Raw genomic sequence first — 20,777 nt, 5'->3', positions numbered from 1 at the left:
AGGAGAACCCACTTACTATACCTTGTAGGATAGGAAGGGGGGAGCCACAGAGAAGGAGAAGCTGTAGCTTCAACAAGGTCATTAAAGTGAAAAAGGAGTGGGGATGGGGTAGGGGCACCCCGAATTCAAAAGGGGGCACTGCCCTCTATGCCACTCTGCTGGTTGTGGCCCTGGCAGTTACTGAACTTGTTCAGATTCAAGGGTGGGTTTTTCAAAAGAGGTTTCACAATTGCCTTCTCCCCAGTGGTTAGAAGCACTTACTGCCTTCTAATCTAGATCCACCCTGCCATTTCCCTCTGGCTAGATGCTAATAAACTCAGATGGGAAGGAACAGATATGGAACCAGAACAGCCACTTATAACAAAATTTATGTTTCAGTAAATTTTTCCAAGATGGCTACAAACACCCCTAAAGTTTGAAGTTCTGCTTGAGTGAGTTGTTATCAAAGCAAAACCAGACTACTGAAAGCTTGTCCAGCGAGGGGGCATTGCTTCAAGTGTCATCCTGAGAGGGCCCCCTGGCTGGCTCTGCTTCTTGAAAGTGGTGGGGGGGGGTGTATTCCCCCCTCCCCTGACGCTGCCAACCACTCTCCCCTCTTACCTGGTGGTTCAGTGGGGCAGGGCTGAAGGTCACAGGTCTGTTTGCCAACAGGTTTTACGAGAGGGTCGCAGCCCCGGACCAGATCTTTCCCCTGATAGCACTTAACATCTCGCATCCTCACGCCAATGCCACACGTTTTGGTACACTAAGCAGGTGGGAGAAAAGAGAAAAAGTTTTCCCCTCCTTTTTTTTTTGGCAGAGACAAGGGGACAATCAGATTAAGGCCAGAACTTGTCAGCCTACTCTGCTACTTGGGATAGAAATGAATATTTGTGGAATGCTCACAATTCACCAAAATTACACATTTTAACTGTCACATTTTGAAAGTCAAATCCAGCTGCAGTCTAGAGCTCTGTGCAGGCCATGATTCTGAGGGAGGGCAGCTTTCATCGGCTTCAAAAAGCAAATTTCTAGGCCTTCGGGGCTGTAAGCACGTGTGGGAGCCCTGCTGAAACTCCAGGGGCCCAAGATGAAGTCACTTCATGCTGTCTAAGAAGAAGGACATTGGTGTGAATGACCAAAGGCAGAGTAACTGATGCAAAACCTGCAGAATTCCACAATATAAAAGAAACTCTGTCAATGTTGCACAAGTTGCAGTTTTAAGATGAAGATGGACTTGAATTTGGATTCCTTATGAGCAAAACTTTAATATTTTCATTTTTAAGGGTTGCTGAGGGGTGTGGGAAGGGGTAAACTGTTTTCTGCCTGAGGTCTTGGGGAGTCCCTGCCTCTTGAAGCAGACTCACAATAAGGTGAATTTATATCTGTTCTGTCGGCTATAAAACATGAAATCATCCATCTCCAGAGATTATATCAAGAATTCAATTAATATTCACTGTCAAAAGCTGCAGAAGAAATTTTGAAGAGACTTTGAGGAGTATAACATGTTCCCTTCATAAGAGATAAGACATTTGGCCCAGTGGTTAAGAGTGGCGGACTCTAATCTGGGAGAATGAGATTTGATTCCCCACTCCTCCGCCACATAAAGCTGCTGGGTGACTTTGGGCCAGTCACAGTTCTCTCAGAGAGTTCTCTCAAGAGCAGTTCTGGGGGAGCTCTCTCAGCCCCACCTACCTCACAGGGTGTCTGTTGTGGGGAGGGGAAGGGAAGGGAGATTGTAAGTTGCTCTGAGATCCCTTTGTGTAGTGAAGGGCAGGGTATAAACTCAATCTCTTCTCTTCTCATGGGAGATTTCAATTACCCGGACATCTGTTGGAAGTCCAACTCTGCTAAAAATTAAAAGTCAAATAGATTCCTGTCTTGCTGACAACTTCCTTTCCCAGAAAGTGAAGAAGGAAACAAGGGGATCTGCTATCTTGGATTTGATTCACAGCAACAAGGAAGAATTGATTGAAGAAGTGGAAATAGTGGGCACCCTGGGCAGTAGTGACCATGCGATTTTGGAATTTACAGTCTTAGGGAAGGGAAAAGCTATACATAGTCAGACTTATAGGTTGGACTTCAGAAAGGCAAACTTTGATAGAACTATGCTGGGTAAAATCCCATGGTCAGAAATACTTAGGAGGAAGCGGGTTCAGGAGGGGTGGGAGTTTCTTAAAAGCAAAATACTGAAAGCGCAATCACAGACGATTCCTATGAGACGAAAAAATGGAAAAAGCCTAAAGAAAACGAAGTGGCTCCATAAACAGCTCTCTAAAGACTTGAGAAATAAAAAGGACTCTTTTAGGAATTGGAAGGAGGGCCTTATAACCAAAGATGAATATAAACAAATCACCAGTGCTTGTAGAGAAAAAGTTAGTAAAGCTAAAGCTCAGTATGAGCTTAGGCTGGCCAAAGATGCTAAAAACAACAAAAAAGGGTTCTTTTCTTATGTTCAGAGTAAGAAAAAGAGCAAGGACATGGTAGGCCCATTGCGAAGACAAGACAGTGAAATTGTAACAGGTAATTAAGAAAGGGCGGAACTGCTCAACTCCTACTTTTCCTCAGTCTTCTCTTCTGAGGGGAATGGTGCTCAACATGGCAAAAACAGAACATATAAGGAGGGTATAAAGTTCCAACCTAGGATCAGCATAGGGGTAGTACATAAACACCTAGTTTCTTTAAATGAAACTAAGTCCTCATGGCCAGATGAATTGTATCCAAGGGTTCTAAAAGAGCTTGCGGATGTAATTTTTGATCCTCTGGCTATTATTTTTGAGAATTCTTGGAGAACAGGAGAAGTGCCAGAAGATTGGAGGCAGGCGAATGTTGTCCCAATCTTCAAGAAGGCGGAAAAAGAGGATCCGGGTAACTACAACCCATCAGCTTGACGTCTATACCTGGAAAAGTTTTAGAACAAATCATCAGGCAGTCGGTCCTGGAACATTTAGAAAGAATGGATGTGATTACTAAGAGCCAGCATGGTTTTCCCAAGAACAAGTCATGTCAGACTAACCTGATCTCTTCTTTTGAGAAAGTGACTACCTTGCTGGATTGGGGGAATGCTGTAGACATCGTTTATCTTGATTTCAGTAAGGCTTTTGATAAGGTTCCACATACTATCCTTGTTGACAAGTTGGTAAAATGTGGTTTGGATCGTGTTACCATTAGGTGGATCTGTAACTGGTTGACAGATCGCACCCAAAGAGTGCTTGTGAATGGTTCCTCATCCTCTTGGAGAGGAGTGACAAGTGGAGTGCCTCAGGAATCTGTCCTGGGACCTGTTTTGTTCAACATCTTTATCAATGATTTGGATGAAGGAAAGACAGGTTGTTTACCTGTAACTAGATCTTCGAGTGGTCATCTGTGCATTCACACTCATGGGATAGAGCGCCTGCGCCGATCCCCGAATCGGTACCTAAAAAGCCCGGGATTTTTTCACGCTTGGCACCAACGGGCATGCACAGGCGTCCCAGTGCGCATGCTCACCGGCACCAGCACGAGGATCCCGCCAGTTCCTTCCTGACCGCTGGAAGTCCTACTGGAAGGAGACCATCAGCAGTGGGGAAGGAGGGCAGGTAGTGTGAATGCACAGATGACCACTCGAAGATCTACAGTTACAGGTAAACAACCTGTCTATCTTCTTCGTGGTCTCTGTGCTTCACACTCATGGAAGATTAGCAAGCAAGACATACCTGGAGGCAGGAAGACGGTCAACCAGAAGAAACAGCTTGCAGCACCGCAGCTTCCAGATGAGTCCTCTGTTGAGCATGCACGTCCAGCACATAGTGCTTCATAAAGGCATGCGGAGAGGACCAGGTGGCAGCCTTGCAAACGTCCGTCAGGGAAACGCCTTTCAGGAACGCCACCGACGTCGCCATCGCTCTTGTAGAGCATCCACAAATAGGCCCAGGTAACGGCTTCTTAGCCAACAAATAACACAGTTTAATAGTCTCAGTGAGCCATTTTGAAAGCCACTGCGACAAGATTCTGGAACTTAACTTAGGAGCAGCATAAGAAACAAAAAGATGCTGTTCCTTATGAAAACTCTTGGAGCGACTCAAATAAAACAATAAGGCACGCTTAACATCTAAAGCATGCAACCTACGTTCCTCATCCGAGGAAGGTGTAGGATAAAACGTGGGTAACCAAACTTCTAAGTTAAGGTGGAACTGAGAAACCACCTTGGGGAGAAAGGAAATATCAGGAGCTAAGGACACTCCAGACTCCTGAAAAGCTAAATATGGGTAGTCACAATGCGTAGCTGTGAGCTCCCCTGCACAGCGTGCTGATGTGATGGCTACCAAAAAAGCAGTCTTCCAAGATAGGAGCTGTAACGAGCATGTGGCCATCGGCTCAAAAGGACGCCGAGTCAGCCTGTCCAACACTAGAGTCAAATCCCACAACTGTGGGGGTGATCTCAAAGGAGGATGAAGCCTAAGCAAACCCTTCAAAAATCTCTTAGAATGAGGGTGTGCAAAAACTGAATGCCCCTCCACTGGTTCATGGAATGCAGATACTGCCACCGGATAAACTTTAATGGAGGAAAAAACAAGGCCAGCAGCCACCAGAGATAACAAAAACTCAAAAATAACCGGCAGTCCCACCCTCTGGGGTGAAACTGTAGGATCAACTAAAAACTGAAGAAACTTCCGCCACTTCCTATAATAAGAAGCGCGGGTAGACAGCTTCCTGCTATTCAGGAAAACGTGTTGGACTCTGCTGGAGAACTCATAGGGTCGATGAACCATGCGGTCAGCTTCAGGTGGGGCATGTTGTGATGGAATACATGACCGTCCTGAGCTGACAGAAGATCCAGTTCCACCGGAAACTGGTAGAAGACCCCCCTCGCCAGTTGGAGCAAGATCGGGAACCAGTTCTGCCGAAGCCACCACGGAGTCACCAGGTTGCAGCATGGTCTCTCTCTTGCGATCTTGTTGACCACCCTTGTCAATAGTGGCAGAGGTGGGAACAGATATAGGAACCGACCTTCCCACGGGAACAGCAGACCGTTTCCCAACGACTCTGGATCCAAGCCCCCTCTGGAGCAGAACAGAGGACATTTCCAGTTCTTGGCTGTGGCAAAGACGTCCACCTGAGGATACCCCCAGAGCTGAAACACGGGTTGAAGGAAGCGCCACTGTATCTCCCACTCGTGCGGGGAAGCCGCACCCCTGCAGAGGGTGTCTGCTTGCAGATTGAGTACCCCTGGGAGATGTGCAGCCTTCACAAAGATGTCATGGTCCAGGCACTCTGACCACAGTTCCAGTGCCAGCGCACAGAGCCGTCGAGAAACTGTCCCTCCCTGTCTGTTGATGTAACACAGGGCAGTGGTATTCTCTGTAAGCAGAGCAACAACCTTCCCCACCACCATGGAGCGGAAGGATCAAAGAGCAAAATGAACTGCCAGCAGTTCCAGGTAATTTATATGGCAATGAGTCAATTTCAAAGGCCAAGGGCCCCCCACACACAGAGTGTCCATGTGGGCCCCCCAACCCCATAAAGACGCATCTGTTGTAATCGTCACTGTTGGTACAGATAGGTGGAAGGGAGCTCCCTGACAAATGTTGTCCTTTGATTTCCACCACTGCAGTGTTTGAAGTGTCACAGGTGGAATTACAATCCTCTTTCGAGGTGAGTCCCTTAACGGTCAAAACTGACAAAGAAACCAAAGTTGAAGGCCTCTCATCCTCAGCTTTGCAAAGATCAGCACGCTTGTAGTCACCGCCATCAGCCCCAGCATCCGCTGCAGCTGCTGCACCGTGCCCCACTTTCGACTCTGCAGAAGTTCGACAAGGTTGATAATGTCCATCGCTCTCTGCTGAGGCAGGAAAGCGCGATGAAGGTTCGTATCCAGCAAAGCCCCTATGAACTGAACTGTCTGTGATGGAGTAAGGTGTGATTTCTCCAAATTGACCTGCAGACCCAAGGTGTGAAGAAGATGAAGAGTGGTGGCAATATGGTTTAACAAACTTTCCTTCAAGTCCGCCACAAGGAGCCAATCGTCGATGAATGGAAAGACGACTATCCCTTGAAGCCGGAGGTGGGCAGCCACAACGCTCATCATCTCCGTGAACACCCGAGGTGCAGTGGACAGGCTGAACGGAAGGGCCTTGAACTGAAAGTGTTGAGAACCTACTGCAAACCGAAGGAAACGTCTGAAAGTAGGCATCCTTGAGGTCCAGCATTGCCATCCAGTCCCCTTGGTTGATGAGGGGCAGAATTGTTTGCAGAGTGGACATTCTGAACTTCTGGTACAGAATAAACTTGTTCAGATTCCGAAGGTCCATGATTGGTCTCAAACCCCCGTCCCGCTTGGGAACCAGGAAGTAACGAGAGTAGAAGCCTCCCATCCTGGCCTCCACCGGTACCCGTTCTATGGCGTGTTTCTGTAGGAGGTTGCTCACCTCTGCCAGCAGAGGTGGGGAAGGGGGTGTGGTGATTACCACAGATTGGTCCGGAATCTGAGCGAAATCTATTTTGTAGCCTTCCACGACGATGGAAAGCGCCTACCTGTCCGTAGAGATGGACTCCCAGGCCGACAGGAATGGGCGGAGGCGGATAGACGAAGAAGTGGGAATGGTGACACGTGCTACCAGAAAGTCAAAGGCTCTGCTTTTGAGGGCGAGAGCCCTTGGACTTGCCGGTGGTCTGTGCAGATGCGTAGCGGTTTTGATTGTTCCCCCTGTATGGGGACCTACACTCAGGTTAGGCAGAGCGAGGTCTCCATTGCTGTTCCGGGGAAAACTTTTGATATTGTTTCTTGGCCCAAGGTTTGTGCCACTGTTTTGGTTTAGGAGCTCTGGAAGACGCTGGGACACCCAGGTTCCTGGAGGTCTTTATGCTCTTATCCATTTCCTGAAGAGCATTGTTGGTGGTTGAGCTGAAGAGGCCTTCGCCCTCGAAGGGCAGATCTTCAACGAAGGCCCTGGTGTCTTGCTGGAGGGCCGTTGACCTGAGCCAGGAGTGGCGGTGGAGGCAGACAGCAGCAGTGATGGTTCTTGCTGAGAAGTCCACCATATGCTTTGCTGCAGCCAGTTATTGTTTGGCTACAGCAAAACCATCCTTCTGCAACTTCTTTGTGGCAGACCTCTTCTCCTCACTCAGGGAAGACAAGAGGGGGGTAAGTTGTTCCCACACTGAGTATTGGTATCTAGCCATGCACGCAGCATAGTTAGATACTTTAACTCCCAGCGCCCCAGCAGAGTAAAACTTCCTCCCGAAGTTGTCTGGTGGAGAGGAGTGCGTCTTGCGGGTCTTTGACGAGGAGGATACGACCACCGAATTGGGCTTTGGATGCGTGAAGAGAAATTCTGCACCAGCTTCTTGGACGCAGTACATGTGGTCCAACCTTCTTGATGGCACAGGTGTAGAAGCAGGCTTCACCCAGGGCTCCTTCACCACCTGTAAAATGACCTTCGTAACAGGCAGGGCAACCGCTGTAGACGTATCTCACTGCATGATGTCGAATACGGTGTCATCTACAACGGGTTGCGGTTGTGTCACCGGGAGAGAGAGAGTGCCATCCTCTTCACCAGGTCCCCATACGACTTTAGATCCTCCGATGGTGAAATGGGAAGATCCTCAGTATGAGACACTGGCGAAGGTTCCAAAGCCCTGTCCGGATCGTCGGTACCGACCTCAGAGTCCGACGATAAAGACTCTCTCCTCAAAGAATGTTCTGAGAGCACCGGCGTTGACTCTCTGACGGGTGACCAGATCAACACCGACGACCTAGGCTGGACTTCCTCCACCACCATAGCGCGTCTTTCGGGCGGGACGGACATCGATGCTGAAGGACGCCGAGGGACGCCGCCTAGAATGCTGGGAAAGCCTCGACATATGGGATGCCTCGGATTGCTGCTTCCAGTCTGCAAACTCCCGAGGTAGGTACCACTGGTACGGTGGGTACGGATAGGCGTAGGGAGGCCACTAGCTCTGCTCCCACTGTGGAAGCGGTGGGAAGTGGCGAGCTACGGTGGTCGGTTCCAGCTCTCTCCGACCTCTTCCCTGATCCAGCAGTGCCAACGGCTCCATTGGTGCCGACACCTCCACCTCTGAGACAGAGTCGCTCTCACTGCGACGCCTCAAACCCGAAGAATGGGAGTGCTGAGTGAGGTCGATCTCTTGCACCGATGCCAATAGACGCAACTGCTGCAAAGCACTGCCTCTTGACACCGAAGGGCTACGATGTGGGGACGTCAGGATCTTCCTTGGTGGAGTGGTCAACATCGATGTCGAAGCGTCATGAGAAGGGGAAGGAGTGCGGGACGATCTCTTCTTCTGCTTCTCCATGGATTTCACCTTCTTTGGTGCAGATGATCGGGTCCCCGAGTCATCCCGACACTTCTTAGCTGGGGTGTCCACTGACCCTTCAGAAGGTCACTTTGTGGAATGCCCGCGCTCGACTGGCATCTCGGTCCTGATCGGCGATGAATCAGCTGATGTGACCGTTGGGGCCACGGCCTCTCCCATCGGTACTGACGGGCCTGATGCCATCTTTTGAGGACGAAGTGCCGACTCAACCAATGCAGCCGAAAGCCTCGCCGCTCAATTCTTGCGAGTTTGCTTGGAAAAACTCAGGCAGTGCGAGCAAGAATCCACACGATGTCCCTCGCCCAAACAAAGGAAACAGAGGGAATGGCCGTCGGAGGGGGGGGGGGCAATCTTCTTCCCACAGGAGCGACACCTCTTTAAAAAAAAAATCTTTCCATAGACGCCAAGGAAAAAACCCACCCAAGAAAGTCCCTGAGGGGAAAACCGGGCCCCAAAGGGCAAGTCCAACAATTTTTTTTTTTACAACACTAACTATCTAACAACCAACTAACAAACTACACTAAGAAAATAACAAATGGGCTATATACAACAAGAAAAAGCAATCCTAAGATTACCGACCGGGGACACCAAAGGAGATCCTCTCAGCGCAGCGGTCAGAAAGGAACTGGCGGGATCCTCGCGCCGGGGAGCATGCGCACTGGGATGCCTGCGCATGCCCATTGGTGCTGAGCGCGAAAAAATCCCGGGCTTTTTAGGTACCGATTTGGGGATTGTTGCAGGCGCTCTATCCCATGAGTGTGAAGCACAGAGACCACGAAGAAGATTTGGCAGGATCCTCGCGCTGGTGCCGGCAAGCATGTACACTGGGATTCCTGCCCGTTGCTGCCGAGCACGAAAAAATCCTGGGCTTTTTAGGTACTGATTTGGGGATTGTCGCAGGCGCTCTATCCCATGAGTGTGAAGCACAGAGACCACGAAGAAGATCTGGCAGGATCCTCGCGCTGGAGCCGGCAAGCATGTGCACTGGGATGCCTGCGCATGCCCGTTGGAGCCGAGTGCGAAAAAATCCCAAGCTTTTTAGGTACCGATTTGGGGATCAGCGCAGGCGCTCTATCTCATGAGTGTGAAGCACAGAGACCATGAAGAAGATCTGGTGGGATCCTCGCACTGGCGCCGGCGAGCATGCGCACTGAGATGCCTGCTCATGCCCGATGGTGCCGAGCGGGAAAAAATCCCGGGCTTTTAAGGTACCGATTCGGGGATCGGCGCAGGCGCTTTATCCCATGAGTGTGAAGCACAGAGACCACAAAGAAGATTAGAGGGAATGCTTATTAAAGTTTCAGATGATACTAAATTGGGAGAGGTTTCAAACACAAGAAGAAGACAGAAACAGGATACAGGATGACCTTGGCAGGCTGGAAAACTGGGCTAAAATCAATACAATGAATTTTAACAGGGATAAATGTAAAGTTCTGCATTTAGGTAGAAAAAATCCAATGCATGGTTATAGAATGGGGGAGACTTGTCTTAGCAGTAGTATGTGCAAAAAGGATCTAGGGGTCTTAGTGGATCATACGCTGAACATGAGTCAACAGTGTGATGCGGTGGCTAAAAAGGCAAATGCAATTTTGGGCTGTATCAACAGAAGTATAGTGTCCAGCTCATGTGATGTGATGGTATCGCTTTACTCTGCTCTGGTAAGACCTCATCTGGAGTATTGTATTCAGTTTTGGGCACCACATTTTAAGAATGATATAGTCAAGCTGGAATGGGTCCAGAGGAGGGCGACGAAGATGGTGAGGGGTCTGGAGACCAAGTCCTATGAGGAAAGGTTGAAGGAGTTGGGGATGTTTAGCCTGGAGAGGAGGTGGCTGAGAGGTGATATGATCACCATCTTCAAGTACTTGAAGGGCAGTCATATAGAGGATGGTGTGGAATTGTTTTCTGTGGCCCCGGAAGGTAGGACCAGAACCACTGGGTTGAAATCAAATCAAAAGAGTTTCCAGCTCAACATTAGGAGGAACTTCTTGACCATTACAGCGATTCCTCAGTGGAACAAGCTTCCTCCTTGGGAGGTGGTGGGCTCTCCTTCCTTGGAGGTTTTTAAACAGAGGCTAGATGGCCATCTGACAGCAATGAAGATCCTGTGAACTCAGGGGAGATGTTTGTGAGTTTCCTGCATTGTGCAGGGGGTTGGACTAGATGACCCTAGAGGTCCTTTCCAACTCTATGATTCTTCTTTCCTACATTCCAGAGTCCGATGCACAAAAGGCTGCCTGTCGGCAGTGGTAAAGGGGCCTCATCCTTTCAGGGAACAGAGTGAAGAATGAACTCCTCCTTCCCTCAGGCACTCCCATGGACCAGGCTGGGCTGGCTGAGGTGCATTGCCCTTTCTGTGCCAAGACTGCAGCAGTACACTGCTTGCCCACAGGTAACCGGGGGCAGGCCCTGCCTGACAGGAGGAGAGCAAAGGGGAGCAGGGCGGAGGGGGAGGGAGAGACTTCTTTCCCTCTCACACAGTTTGGTCTGGGAAGAGCGTAAGGAAAGGGACCTTACTTGGGGCTTTAGGCAGTAAACCAGTCAGCTGAGAGCTCCAGTGATTTCACTGGCTAGGATAAATCTGGATCAATGAAGGCAAACGTTTAAGAGGAGTAGCTAGAAGTTCACCCTGACCTGGATGGCCCAGGCTAGCTCAATTTCAGAGAGTAAGCAGGGCCAGCCCTGGCCAGTGTCTGGCTGGGAGACAGCAAGGAAGCCCAGGTCACTCTGCAGAGGCAGGCAAGGGCAGACCACTTCTCTTCACATCTGGCCTTGGAGACCCCTGGAGGGGTGGCCTTAAGTCAGTCGCAACTTGATTCTACTTCACACACACACAAGTTAAAGAACAGCTCTTGGTGGAGGTGATCTCTGTTCTGGTATCCTGCTGTTTCATAGTGAACTTGAAAATATGAACAATGGCTTTCTCTCCTAGCAGAATTAAATTGGAATTCAGATATTTGCTTCAACATCTGAAGAAGCTCTGAAGTTTCACTAGTATGTAAAAGAATTCAGTGAACCTTTTTCGTCAACTGATACCTCTAATATGATGGGAACTGCCCAATACTGCATACAGTGTTCACTGCTGAAGTAAAACTTGGACTTCTGTCACTCAGAAACAAGCTGTTCACTCCTAGACTTGTGTGTCTAGCGGCTGCCCTCACCTCAGACCAAGGGGTTGTGTACCACTTGAAACAAGGGCGTTCAAAGCAGGTTGTTTCCTCCAAGGGTTTCTTGGTGACGTCACATTCACTTGGGTTGCGGGTTTTGATCTTCCCAGAGACGATCTCCAGGCAAAGCACAATCCGTTTCTTCACCCCTCGGCCACACGTGGTGTTACACTGTCAGGGTAAAGGCCAAATAGAAATCAGGAGAGAATATACCCACCTTCAAATGTGCAACACACCCTATTCACTGCTTCTTTTCCATCCAAGGCTGCGTGTGTGTGCAGGAATCCTTGCCCTTTGAACTTTAGGTTTTTTTTTAAAAAAATTAACTAGTCAAGCTTGAGAACATGTCAAGAGAATCTTAACTAATCTGAATGGGGAACTCCAGTGCCCTGGCGGGCTCTTTGCCATTCCCCCCATGGCTGGGAGAAGCAGAATGCACTATGCAGAATAAGCAGACATACCCATCATTGCATAATTTCTACAGGTTGCAAAATCTGACATTTCTCCAGGTGCAGAATGAGGTGGGGGCATTTGGTGTTTGACAGCAGAGTGCACAGGCTGAAAGTCACCTTCTGACTAACAAAAGCTTCTTCTACCTAGCAGCGCTTTTGAAAGCAGCCAGGAGGGCCTCCTTGGCATTCATGGGTACTTCCCCAGAACTGCTCAGAACCTGTTGGGCACATCAGTGAGCAGCCCTGCTTGCATTCCTTCAAGGGCCTGCTGCATTTCTCTTCCTCCCTGCAGGTGAGACTTTTGTGCTGCTCATGCCAGTGAAAGGGAAGAAGGAGGCCACACCACCACCATGCAGGAAAGCCACACCCAGCCTTCTCTTACCCTCTCCCAGTCCTGGGCCAGCCAGTGCCCAGGACAGTTCTTGTCCCCACAGGGGTGTATGGCCAGCGGCTTGGTCTCCACATTACACTGGGATTCAGGCACCACACGGCCATCGCTGGTTTTGCAATAGACATGCCGGATCATTCTCCCCTGTCCACAGCCTCCACTGCACTGAAAGAGAAACAGACAAGAGAGATTGTTTGTGAGTGGGAGAGGATGTCTTCATAAGAATACCCCCTGTATCCCACTCAGCTTGCAAGTCTTTCAGAGAGCAACTGATCAACTGCTAAACATTTGAGGACAAAAAGGGGTAAAACATCATAACAGTGCCCAGAAACACACACAACTGGCATCCCTTCATTAAGTCAGTCACCCAGTCCTTCTCTCAGCAGTTTTCTCCCACCTGAGTCTTTCTTTACTGAGCTCGACAGGCATCCCTATCGCCCCCTTCTCCAGCCTCACAGCTGCCTCTGCCACCCCCCAGCCTGGTAAAAAAAGAAGTGACATTGCCCACTTTCATGAGGTAAGGGTGGGGGTGGTTCAGGATTCCTGCTCTGACCTCTGGGTGAGGCATCCGACTGATTTCCAAAGTGGGACAACCTGAGAGTTCTCTCTCAGCTGGAAGAATCCTTTCTCTGTACAGATGGGGGAATGGCAATGCTGGCACCAGCAGCCCCTGAGGTGGGGCCCGCAAGTGCAGCACCCCCTGCCTGCTCATCACCCATGCTCCCTGTTGAGGGCCCTGCCCTGGGCTGCTGGGGAAGGGTCTGCATGCAGCTGTGAGGACACACAAGCAGGTGGGAAGCATGCCAGTGGTGGGTGGGAGGGAAGGTGGGCATGAGTGTCTGATACTGGGCAGAGGAGTGGAAAGGGGGCTCTGGGAACTCTTTGCCCCTCCAAAAAAGCAACACCCTGGAACTGCCCCTTCTCCCTTCTGCCATTCTTCCTTTGCAAGAACATCTCCCTCTTGGTTTTGGAACAGACTCCAGCTGCCAGAGAGTGGGTTCAGCCTGCAGGCCAGGGCTTGCATTCTGTATTGCCTGGCTCAGCTGCTCCCTTCCATGGACCCACTCTGCCAGCATAGTAGCCGGTGCAAAACACGGAGCTACACAAGGAAGGGCATGTGCAACGGCAGCTAGGGGAATGACTCCGGACTCAGTTCAAATGTTGCCACCATTGTAACCTTCCTGTGCAGCCTTAGGAAAGAGTCTGTGCTCCCACCCTCAGCTCCCCTTCCCATGCATCGCATGTGATACAGAAAAAACATGACGATTTGCGCCCCAAGAGCACTGTACGAATGCAAAGGATTGTTGTTACTGATGCTCTTGCTGCCTTCTTCCCAGTTCCTTCACTTTGGTAGGTGATCTTTCTCCACTCCCATCAACAAATGGAAATGGTTGCCAATCTATTCCACTGGTGTCGCACGAGGAGGAGGGAGCTGGCGGGGGTATTGTCTTGACTGTTTTCAAACCATCAGTATCTCTGTTCAGGGGATGTATTTCTCACAGTTGCCAGCCATCTCCATAGTGACCTGCTTATTTTTAGGCAATTCCACCAAATTGAAAAATTGGAGTAAAAATAACTCTCAAAGAAGTAACAGCTCCATATGACTTGCACGCGCCCACACCCACCCACACCTCTGAACAGTAAAATTAGGTTCTTGCTATGAAGCTGCTTGGTGTTTCCAAGGTAATTGGAAAAGCTTATTTCTTTGAGAGTAAGACTAGACCAGAAAGCAATTGCCACTTTCTTGAGGTTAGTTTCCCTTCAGAGGGGCTTGAGCTTCAGTTTGGGCTTCCCTGCTCCTGCCACCCCCTCCTCCCAGATCAAAGGCCCACAGCCACCTTCTGTACTTGGGCAGGGGTGTGCAGAAAGTAAACTGCTCCACAGATGGAGCAGAGACAGAACTGCAGGTTGCTGCAATCCTTGCACAGGATGCTGAATGAGTAGGTCAAAGGGCAGGTCTTTGCCTTAGTAGAAGGGAAGATTTCTGGGATTTCTCCTAAGTGCCTAAGAATGGCCCCATGCACACCACCTGTTTCCGATAATGGCCAGTAATCAATGCAGAAAGGGTAGGAGGCACACCAGGGCAAAATGGTAATAAGACAAATGGCACAAAGGAAAGCATCTTTAATGACTGTATAACCCCAAGGCTCTTCCTGTGCAGCTTTGTCAGGTGGGATCTTCCAGATTCTTTCCTGTGCACCATTTCTCTTCCACCTTAATGGGTGACCACATTTCTCCAGCAAGGCAGAAAGGAAGCAAAGCATCGTGGATATTCGACCCATTCTCCAAAGTCCTTTTGAAAGCCATCACTGCATTTTATCACTATGAGTTCCTTAAGCAGTCCTCTCTCTCTCTCTCTCTCTCTGTGAAGTTTTCTTTTTATCTTGGTGTCCCTGAGTTGTCTTATGAGAAGAGAGAATAAATTCTCACTATCCATTTCCTCTGCTTCATGCTTAAGATAATATCATGATGTTCCTCCCGTAAATTGCCCAAAATGTTCTTTTTGTAAAGAAGATGCTCCAACCCCTGGATCATTTTGACCTCCCCCCTTTTGCACCTATCCCCCCCCCCCATGGAGTGACCAGATAAAGTATTCTGAAAGCATTCTTATACAAAGGCCACCTGTTTTATTCTTCCCTAATAATCCCTTAAGAGGAAGATGATGATTTCTCCAGTGTCACACACTAGCTGGCTGCTTACAGCCATCATATTGTGTTGGCACTGTGGACAAATTTTTGCTTGCTGCCAGCCTTTTGCACACACCTGCCTCTTCCCACACAGTGCCGTGGGTCATCTCTGCTTCCCTACAATGTGCAAATGCAGGCATCATGCGTCAGTGGGGTTCTCCCTACAGCCGCTGACAATGTCCCCAGCAGAACCCTGAATCTTCATGGGTGTGCATCCCAGTCTGCATGGGGGATGGATATCTCAAGCTCTGACTAAAGCAGGTGCCCCCATTGGAACATCACAGGTAAGCAACAGGATTCATTCAGGGCATGTTGGAGAGGAGGAAGGAGCAAGGAAGAAGGAGAAGAGGAGAGGAGAGCAGGAGAATAAAAGAAGAATTGGTTTTTATACCCCCACCTTCACTACCTGAAGGAGTCTCAAGGCAGCCTTCCCTTCCTATTCCCACACCAGGCACCTTGTGAAGTAGGTGGGGCTGAGAGAACTCTGACAGGCCCAAGGGTCACTCAGCAGCAGGGCTTTTTTCCCTTCCTTACCAATTTTATATATATAATATTATATATATAATTGGTAAGCCTGCCCTAAAAGAACAACCATTTATCAATCCATCTGCTCACAGCTTAGCACTTGTGGTACACTAATGTGGCCTGAGAAATTTAAAAAGCCAACTCTATCATCTGTTTTAGAAAAGTATCTGAAGAAGTGAGCAGTGACTCACGCAAGCTCATGCCCTGCCACAAATGCTGTTAGTCTTTAATGCACGGGAGCTCAGAAGGCATTTCTATGTTTAGAACAAACTTAAAACAACAATGTATTACACAGTGTAACAACTGACAAGTAAAAACAAGATAAATACATAGAGATGCTAAAGTCCAACCTATAAAAACTGCACATCAACCGAATGTGAATCATAAAACAGAATATCTCATAAAAAGCCACTAGGCCAGACGTGTTTCAGCTGTAAGAGCCTTTCTTAACAGCTTAAAACCAAGAAGCACACACTTAAAACACACTGTAAAACTTAAGGGCAAAGCAGGTTTGTAGTATTTCCTGAAAATAATAAAAATATATCATTACATTTTCATTAATCAAAAAACTGAAAAAGTTTAAAGGGAATAATAATAACTTTAAAATGAGCTAGCCAGGTCTGTGCAGTTATTATCACTCCCTTTAAGCCTTTTCAATGTATTATATTCAGCCTTCTGTATACTCACATTGTTTCAGTGGTTGGGTTTCTTCCCCCTTTCTTTCTTCTTTCTAGTCTTTAAGGTGCTACTGGACTCTTACTTTTTTCTACTGTTTTAGAAAAGTAACTATTTAATAGTAACTATTTAATAATACGGTACAAGCTACAGAAAACTTTTCAGTTTAAAGACCAGAAAGAGACAGATCGCTGGGTGTTTAAATACTACCCAAGGGCTGTTTAAAAACAAATACTATTTTCATCAGTTGAATTTTTATAATTTGACTCTTCTGTTTTACGAAACAAAATGAAGCTAGAATAAGAGACCTGAACACAACCTCCTACCTGACTGAAGAATTCGGGAGTATGTTATTTAAAAAACATATCAGGTTGACAGGAACATATCAATCAATTTCAGAATTTATTTTGCAGAGCTGATGTCAAAGTTAGATGGAAAGTGGTGTAACTTTCATTTTTTTAAAGTGTCTTTCTGCCCCCCCCCTTTTTTCCTCCTCCTCCTCCTCCTCCTTCTTCTTTTTTTTTTTGAGAAAGCAACTCACACCAGCCTGTACCATTAAACCCAGTTTAAATCCTGGCACTTTTTACAGCTCTGCTCTGGAGGCTTGAGGATTAGAAAGGGCCTCCGTCACCAGCTTTTCCCCTGGTGGAGAGGAAGCAGGAGATGGGGCAAGACACTGCAGCTGGACTTCTGCTTACGTTGGAGAAGAAGGTTTTACTAGAAGTCAGAGAGTGTCTGCCAGCTCAGAGCACCTGTGGACAGCTAACAAATGCAATTTAATCCTCATGCTGGGGGAAGGCATGCCAGGCTCACTCGGCTGAGAGCTTTCAGATGGCAAAAAGAGAAGCCAAGGCCGTGGGTAACTCACAGATGCTAACCCCGAAAGGAGCCCCTGTGTCTGACAGTTGTGTGGAGATGTTTCTGAAAGCTGTCCACAGACATTCTCCAGAATAGCCTCCTTCTAGAGATACACCCCTTTCTAATCTTTTTTGCTTTATTGGGCCACTACCATGAGCTTTTTCACTGTGTTTGTTTTCACTGCTGGTGTTCCTGATTTGTTATTTTATAACATTTTAACATCACTTTATGCCTTCAAATATTATATGCCACGGAGGCAAAATAATTTTACAAACTGTATATCCAGAACCAGGAACTCATTGGCTCAAATTGCCCATGGGACATCAGCTGACAGATATGTTCAGTGTTGACAGATGCATGTCACTTTACTCAGATGTTCACTATTATTGAAAAGTCATCAGATGGCCAAGGTTTTTGGACACAGGATTTGCACACAAAGGGAACAGGGGGAAGGCTGTGACTCACTGGTAGAACATCTGCTTGGCAAAGGAAAGTGCCAGGTTCACGTATGTGTAACAGAACACTCCAATGATATTTGTTAATACAATTTGCAATGGAGAGAAATGCTTGGTGGGAAATGCATTCCAGATCTAATTCAGGCTGTCAGTGTGCCACCCAGGCAAAAGCTGAGCACTTTTAAGTTCTACCGGTTGCAGATAGAGAGTTGAGGACTGACACCAAGATGACACAATAATGCTTAACTTCAGTTGGATAACGGCAGCAGTGGCTGGGTGAGGGTAGGGGGGATAATCCAGTGAAACTCATAGATGGACTGTTCAGAACAGACAAAATAAAGTGTTTCTTCACATTATGTAGTTAGGAACTCCCTGCACAAGATAGGGTGACAGTCACCAGCTTAGTTAGCTCATTAGAGAAAAATGAAGTTCAGGCAACATCTGAATATTTACAACTATTAAGTGGAACAGCCGTGTGGAACTGCCATAAACAGAGGCCGTCTGCTTCTGAGTGATAGATGGTGGGAACAAAACAAGAGGACTCTTGCCTTCATGCAAGCATCTGAATGGCTACTGTCAAAAACCAAATTCTGAACCTTTGGGCTACTTTTCATGAAACATGTGCACGAATTTCCTCCACTCATGTTGCTCATGAATATCTGCTTCTTCCACTCCTCCCTCAGCAAGTGTTTTCCTCCCAACACACCCCAAAGACTCACAGGTCCCCAGTCAGAGACGGTCCACTGCCGGTCACAGGGGGGCCCCGTGCAGTTCTTCTCAGCTGGCGGCCGTGGGTTGGCCTCACACAGCCTCTCTTCTTCAGAACACCGGATGTCTCTGGTCACAACACTCCTTTCGCCACACCTGGCTGTGCACTGCGGGGGAGCAGGGGAGGAGTGGACAAGAGGAGAAAGAAGAGAGAGTGGGATCAAAGGGCTGGAAACTTTCCTGACAGGGAAGAGGAGCCCCAAAGGGGTGTCAATAAGTACTCTGCAGCAGGTCCTCACAGAAAGGTCTCCACAGAAGGTCAATTTCACATCTCCAGTTACTACATTCACTGCCCCCTTTCCTTTAGAATGGTAACATAAGCAAAAGAGACAGTTTCCTGCTATGAGGATGCTGACATCTGTGTTTCTGTGCTGACAGCACCAGGGTAAGAAAAAGAGAGAATCAAGAATAGTGAGTGAGGATCGTTCAAGACCCGAGAGATGAATACAGCTCATTTTTGTCTTATTTTATTTATTTGTTCGATTTATATCCTGCCCTCCCCACCAAAGCAGGCTCAGGGTTATAGCTCTCCATTGTCTAGTGAATCATGGCAGCCGTTAACAGAGGGACCATAAGCAACAAATATAATAACTCCCCAATAAAATAATGGCACTGAGTTAACAGGCTACCCTGCAAAAAAAAAACATCTACCACTATAATAGCTTATCTACAATTAAATACCCTTCTAAACTGCTTTCACAGAGTCATGCTACCAGCTGTGTCAATCAAGAGCCCTCTGGTATAAAACCAGAGTGGCAGATAGAATCACAGAACCATAGAGTTGGGAGGGACCTCCAGGGTCATCTAGTCCAAACCTCGACACAATGCAGGAAACTCACAAATACCTCCCCCGCTATGTTCATACCTCCCCAAAGTTCTGTCTAACTTCACAGAATCAGCCATCTAGCCTCTGTTTAAAAACCTGCAAATGTCTTGGTATTGTAGCAAAATAAAACAGAAGTCTAGTGGCCAGTTATAAACTAACAACAGTATTGCTGTAACATTATAATGATATGATATTCAATTAGAAATTTACATAAATCTGGGGGGAACCTTGTGGGGGGGGCAGGGATACCAGGGGAAACCTGCCCCCCTGCGGAATCCCTGCAGCCACCGTGCTGCACCTTGTGTCGTCCCAGCAGCAGTGGAGAAACCAGACAGGCCCTTTGTCCCCTTTGAGAGAAGCACCTCCAAAAGCATCCTAAGCAGGTCTACTCTGAACCCTACTCACCTCTTTTCAGCGAAGCTTACTGTAAAGTACTGGGGTTGGCGCAGTAAGAGACCAGAGTCGGAGAGTGATTTCAGCAAGCTTTACTTCAGGAACACACACACAGACTGAGCTCTATTCAAACTTCCCGCTCTTTTATACAATTCTTGCCCCCTTCTAATTGGTCCTTAACTATCTACATGGATTGGCTATTTACAGGGCCCTAAGGGCCTATCAGGGTACAGTATGAGCCTAGATGTTGATTGGCTACTTATGTTTCAATCCTTCCCCTGATTGGGCACGCTTAGGCCTTCTCTGGAACCCTGGTGCGGAGTACAAGCTTTGGCTTGTTCAGCTTCCCTCCAAAAGTAACAGTTCTCCCCTTTAAGCCTAGGACACAACACTTACTCCCAGGAAAACGTTCTTAGGATTGACCCATCTAGCACTTAGAAGGAGACTGACCTTGCAGCTGCTGCCCTCAGAATTTCCTGCCATTTCTGCATTGTGTAGGGGGTTGGACTAGATGACCCTGGAGATCCCTTCCAGCTCTCTGATTCTATGAATCTAATATAAATCTAAAATAAATGTGGCTACAGAAGAATCTAAACTAAATGTGGCTGCAAAAAGGACATTATGCAGCTGGGAAATGTGCAGGAAAAAGGAAACAAACAAACAAAAAAAGACATAAAAGAAAAGAAAAAGGAACTGACTGACAAGTATATATGATTACAAATGTAGTGCAGAAGGCTGCTATGAAGATCAGATCTTTTTCCCCATGTGACATTACAACTCAGGGTCATCCAGTGAAAATGACTGGCAGACAGTTTTTACAAAATACGCTTTCTCACAAGTCATAACAGCCTCTCACTTAGATGACTTTAAAACCTGAATAGCCAAAAGATGACCTGATTGCCTTGTGGCCTTCTGGGCAGCAGCCGCTCTTGAGAACAGAACGCTGAGCTAGAGGGGATCTGCCAGGGCTTTTCTGGGGCTTTTGCTGTAGGTTCAATACACTGATGTCACTTCTTTCACAGACACTCATATATACAAATGTAGCAATTGAGTTTTGATTCGTTTCATAGACCACCTGTGAGCCAAACCCATGGGCATTGTTTAGAATTTCATCAGCATCAAATATACAAATTTATTCAATAGGTCATGGGACACCGGTGACAATAACGACAAAAATGTGTCAAAAATTAAAAAAAAGGCTGCACAGCAATGGTAATCCAACTGAGATCTTGGAGAGGAAAGTCCTTTTTGGACTGAGAAAGGGAGGCAGGGATTCCAAGCCAACTTG

At 47.7% G+C, this 20,777-nt stretch overlaps 1 protein-coding gene across 3 annotated transcripts in view; it reads right to left on the bottom strand.

The window, feature by feature from the left end:
* The window catches only part of ADAMTSL2 (ADAMTS like 2), an 84,347-nt gene that overhangs the window by 8,307 nt on the left and 55,263 nt on the right, over positions 1-20,777 (bottom strand). For all 3 annotated transcript variants that reach the window (XM_060251422.1, XM_060251423.1, XM_060251424.1), the window contains 4 exons: positions 18,222-18,377; positions 12,297-12,467; positions 11,457-11,633; positions 601-745 (listed from right to left, as the gene is read on the bottom strand). In XM_060251422.1, the coding sequence (XP_060107405.1) occupies positions 601-745; positions 11,457-11,633; positions 12,297-12,467; positions 18,222-18,377 (649 nt within the window). The remainder of the gene's footprint in view (positions 1-600; positions 746-11,456; positions 11,634-12,296; positions 12,468-18,221; positions 18,378-20,777) is intronic.

This window comes from Heteronotia binoei, chromosome 12 (assembly GCF_032191835.1).
Source record: "Heteronotia binoei isolate CCM8104 ecotype False Entrance Well chromosome 12, APGP_CSIRO_Hbin_v1, whole genome shotgun sequence".
NCBI lineage: Eukaryota > Metazoa > Chordata > Lepidosauria > Squamata > Gekkonidae > Heteronotia > Heteronotia binoei.
This window is presented reverse-complemented; position numbering and strand designations above follow the sequence as displayed.